The sequence below is a fragment of the Puccinia triticina genome, chromosome 7A (assembly GCF_026914185.1).
Source record: "Puccinia triticina chromosome 7A, complete sequence".
Classification (NCBI taxonomy): Eukaryota; Fungi; Basidiomycota; class Pucciniomycetes; order Pucciniales; family Pucciniaceae; genus Puccinia; species Puccinia triticina.
In genome coordinates, this window is record NC_070564.1 from 6,678,406 (window position 1) to 6,683,522 (window position 5,117).

The following is a 5,117-nucleotide window of genomic DNA, read 5'->3' on the forward strand; positions in this document are numbered from 1 at the left end:
ACGGTGCGGCCCCGTAACCGCAATTGGTTCCACGGCAACCGGGCCAGCTCATATTGAGAACACTTTTTGGCCTCACCTGGACCCAACCCACCCCGTGGCCCTCGGAACCGTCCACATGATAAATTTGATCGCCTCACAATTGGTAGGAAGTCTCAGCAGTACTCATTGTTTGTCCCCCCCCCCCCCTTGTACTTGAGCTACTTTTTCCTGTTTAACATCAGAAAAGAATCCTCCTTGACAAAAGTCTCAAGTGCGAGACACTGGTCCTCACAGCTCCCGGTCCCAGGCCGTTCGGACGCGCGGGTGAATCTCAACTGAATCTCGCGAGCCCCCGCAAAAGTTGAGATCCTTGCGAGATCGAGAATCTCAAGGTCTGAGATTCAACCCAGATCCCAAAGACCCATTCGGCTGGCAAAAAATCTCATAAAAATATGAGATCCAGGATCTTGCACTCCACCAAGCTGAGATTCACCTATTTTGGTGAATCTCACGCGAGATTCTGGATCTCACCTGCCTTGGACTCAAAATAAAAGACATAAGTCCTTTCTTTTTGGTCACCTCGTCACCTCACCACCTCCACCTGCACAAATACAACCCTCTCCGAGGATGCTGCCACAACACACACGCCCGTTTGATGACCAGTTCAACTGGTCATTGAGGCACCCTCTGGACGACTGGAGTATGTATACCCCTCTGGACAACCGGTGAAACTGGTCATCCAGAGTTGTTGATGACCGGTCCGACCAGTCATCCAGAGGTATACATGTCCTCTGGATGAGATGACCAGTCGGACCGGTCGGCAAGAGTATGTGTATGTAACCTTCTGACTGGTTCGACCGGTCAGACCAATCATCCAGAGGAGGATATGTACATCCTCTTGATGATAGGTCGAACAGGTCATCAAGAGATTGTATGCTCCTCCGGATGATCAGTCAAACAAGAGATGGATAAATCCTCTCGATGATTGGTTTGCGCAGTCATCAAGAGGTTCACATCCTTTTGATGACCACCGGTCATTGAGAGGATGTACGCTCCTCTGGATGACTGGTCTAAGCAATCATCCAGACGGGTAGGCACACTCTGGATGACCGGTTGAACAGGTCATCCAGAAGGGTGTACTTTGAATTTCCGTCTGGATGACCAATTTGACCGGTCGTTTATGGGTACGAGTTCCTCTTCTTGGGATGAGGGTCCACGGACTCTGGATGAGCCGAGATTCTTGGCACCCGAACGGTCCTGATCCTCATGAGTATCTGAATCTTGTCATTGGTTGAGATACCCTGACATGTTCGGCAGCCAGGGTGTCTTTGGCTGTGATAAGAATCTGCCCATGGGCAGATTCAGATCCCGTGAATGCACTAGTAATACAATCATTTCTCGTTTCTAGAAATCTCCTTGCCAAGAATCAGTCTTTCCCATGTCTTTCCTTGAGCCCAAATCTTCAAAGGTCTTCATCTTCAATATTAAGTGAAGAGTCTTGTCAGACTCTCACATTTTCCTGGGCCACACCCAAGTGCATCCAGATTGAATTTGAACAGAGCAAGAGAGGGGGGGGAGTTGGCAATGGCCTAACTCCCCCCTATTTAAACTAAGACTATTTGATTTCAAAGAACCCATAAAAAACAGAACTAAAAGAAAGGACAAATAATAATCAAAGTAGAACAGTAAATAAAATAATGAGAAACAAACCCAATAGCTGATAAGAAGTATGTAAAATAAGTACAAATGAGATTTGTGAGGACAGGGAAGTGATGTGAGGAACTAAGAGTGGATCAGATGTTTATTTATTTTGGTCAAGATAGATGACAAGAATAAAAACAAACAAACCCTAAATATATCAGTGATCAGCAACTGATCAAAGATAGATATAAAGGAAAAAAGATCTAAGAAAGAGGACAGATTAGTTATAAAGATATTGGAAGACAAAAGAAAGGGAGATGACTAAGAAATGCTTGATGAAGAATTTTAAAGCTTTTCTGTTACTTGATGAAGGCAGTGTGAGTTTTGATGAGCATGTTTCAAGTGTTGAAATGATATTGATATTGTTAGCAGGTGTGTGTAAGTGAATGGACAGAAGCGGTTTGATTTGTCAGGATAAGAATCAGGGAAATTATGGACAGTGTGAGCAATACACAATCAAAGTTGAATTAGGTTTGATGAGGCTAATCAGTTGTTTGTATCACACAACTTGATTAGGAACAAAGCGGAGATGTGCAGCTTGCAACAGTATTGAGCAGACATAGCCACAAGTTGAGCATGAGTTTCAACACCCCCCCTGCAGCGGCAAAGCCGCCTTAGCCTCTAGTCTTTTTTATTATTCAAGTGTATTACTTTTTATTGAGTTCTTTGTCAATTAACTGTTTCAATAAAGTACTAGAGGCCAAGGCGACTTTGCCGCTGCATGTGCAGGGGCTTAGTGTGAAAATCTCTAGCAAGATCCAATTTCAAATTCTGCACCACAAACACAGTAAAAAACATGTGAAATCACATGTAAATAAACTCCAAAATGCATTAATTAAGATTATACATAAATGGATAGATGAATGAAAACCCCATCATGTCATGTTGGGATCTTTAATTATTCTTGCATTCTCATTTTATCTCAGCACCAATGGTCTCTATTACTTGGCATGGGCTTACTGATTTTTATTTGGTTGAGTCAAATAGCCTTCTTGTTGCCTAGAGCTGGGATTTGATAAATGGTAATCCTAGAATCATTCAACTTGACAAGTCTTCAATCCTCTCCCTCATGTAAAATCCAAGTATATTAAAGTCTCAGGTTCGTAGAAAAAAAAGTCAAGGGTTCTCCCTACAATTTGCCAAAATACAAAAAAAAAGATCAAAGGTTTTCCCTTTTATAAAACATGCTCCTAAAGGCCGTGAGTTGGCACACAAACAGACTAAATACAAAAAAAAGCGCCCACAAAAGCCCCAAAGAACCCCCCCAGCCACCTAGCGCAGCAAGCTGACACACCGTGGCCCAACGCCCATCCCTGTCTAGCAGGGTTAAGAAGTGTTGGGAAGAGGACCCCCAGCCCTAAAGCACAAGGGGGGCCCCCAAATTTCCCCCGCCGGACTGCGCAATTGCAACAGCGGACGGGGGTGAGACGACCCACGGGCTGGAATTACAGCTCGTGAGTCGCCTGAAGTAAACCTACTCCTAAATCACCCCCCCTTTTATACTCCCTAGCTCGCACCCAACAATAAACACCCCAAACCACGACCCCCCACATCACCTGCTACCGCGGTCCTGATTCAGACGAGTGTTGCCCCACCAACCGCCACAACGCCATCACCCTCCAATCGCCACAGGCCCCCGCTGCCGTTACTGTTCAGACAACCACGGCCTCACCTACCGCCATAACGATCCCACCGTCACCCACGGTTATGAATTTCAAACGCCATCACCACCCCCAAGCCCCACAACCTGCCGCCCAACGACCACATTTCCTCATCCCAACGCCTAGCTCCTCCTGCCGTTATCTTTGATACGACCGCTGCCTCGGCTACCGCCACGTCGCTCCCACCCCTACCCAATGCTATGACTCGAAACCGTCCTCGCCACCCCCCAGCTTTGCAACCCATCACCCAACAAAAACATTGCTTTTACCTCAACGCCTAGCTGGTTCTCGTAACTAGGCATCACAAATCTATCAGCAACCCACCAAACACCAGGTCCTCCCGCAGCACTGAACATCCTACTCTTCAGTGCTCCATCGCTTGATCCAGCGCGCTCGCTGGACGCCATCTTGCCTGCCGGTCCATTCGCTGGTGATAGCGTGTTCGCCGGCGCATACTCGCCCTTCCCGATGATTCCATGATCAAGCAACTTTTCAAAGAAGCCAACGTGCAATGCAGGCATCCGGACTTCAATTTCCGCCGTTCGAGCTGGTCGCAAGGTCGACATTAAAAGTGCCCAAGAAGGTATGTGTCCAATTTTGCTAGTAGCTTTGAATACATCCTTCCTTTTTGTCTTGTTCTAACCATCTAGATCTTCTTCAAAAAATTTGAACTAGGATTTGATGCTCTTCGGAAATACGCCATTGATCTGACTGAGATGGCCAGAGAAAATCTGGTGGACCCGGTCATTTGACGGGATAACGAGTTTCAGCGCTGTATCAGGTTGCTCACCGCCTTGATGTACCTCAAATTTAGGGCTAAAATCTCTTTTGTTACTAGAATTTTGTGCCGCCGTACCAAGAACAACCCAGTCCTCTCGGTGAGCCTGGTGTTGGAAAGACAGCGATTGCCAAAGGCGATGTTAAACAGAGATGTACCTGCATTCTTGATTGTACGACTATTTGCTCTAGACCTGGGTACTATTCAAGCCGGCACAAGCTACAAGGGCCAGTCTCGGCGCGCGAGCTCATTGGCTCTCTGAGCGCATACACGCCCTTGCTGACCGCGAATGCTATTCTATTCTATCATGCAGTTCCTCCACGGTATGTTGATAGCCAATCATCTTTTCCTCAAAGGTCACCATTAAAGTTGGTACAGAGATCTATTGCTGACACTCATTTTCCCTGTTTTTGTTCCTGTCTAGAGAACATTCAACAAGCTTAAAGTTGCACATTTTACCGGCTGAACAGTGCCATTTGAAAATGTGAGTTTGAATGGACAAGAGTGATGTGTCTCATTTGGACTTGGAAGAATGGTGCGAGGCTAATGAATGTTTTCTCCTTGCCCGCATCAAATCTATCACTCCAGCTCCCTTCAAGAGCTTCCAGAAGACAAGACCAAGCCTCTGTGCCACCCCAAGTTCTGTGAACTCTCCCTTGCAAGACTCAAACGCGTGTACTAAGCGTCTCAGTCTCTCCCGAACCTGTACGCGGACCTATGCGGATGGCAAGCAGTTGGTAGGTGTCGTGGCGCTGGTTACAAGAAGCCCAAGACAGTCGAGGACAGCAGTGTTTCTTTGGATGAACATTGGAGTAGCATCATGTCCCCCAAGCTCTCCTTTACGCCCTTGACAGCCGAAGAACTGCTGACAACTCTCTGACCTCTGCTGACTATGCCCAGGCGGACAAGTGTGGAGTCACAGGCATTGGCGTCCGCAACCACAAGTGCATCTGTCTCTACTCCCTTCAAAAGGCTGAGCACCTCACCCACCCTGCTGT

General features: G+C 46.9%; 1 protein-coding gene across 1 annotated transcript; it reads left to right on the forward strand.

The window, feature by feature from the left end:
• Nucleotides 1–3,852: 3,852 nt before the first annotated feature.
• PtA15_7A745 (uncharacterized protein) lies at nucleotides 3,853–4,801 on the forward strand (the record flags this gene model as incomplete). The annotated part of the gene is made up of 5 exons (XM_053171384.1): nucleotides 3,853–3,924; nucleotides 3,992–4,084; nucleotides 4,180–4,442; nucleotides 4,544–4,603; nucleotides 4,708–4,801. The coding sequence occupies 5 exons, from the start codon at nucleotides 3,853–3,855 to the stop codon at nucleotides 4,799–4,801; spliced, it is 582 nt and encodes a 193-aa protein (XP_053022571.1).
• Nucleotides 4,802–5,117: the final 316 nt, after the last annotated feature.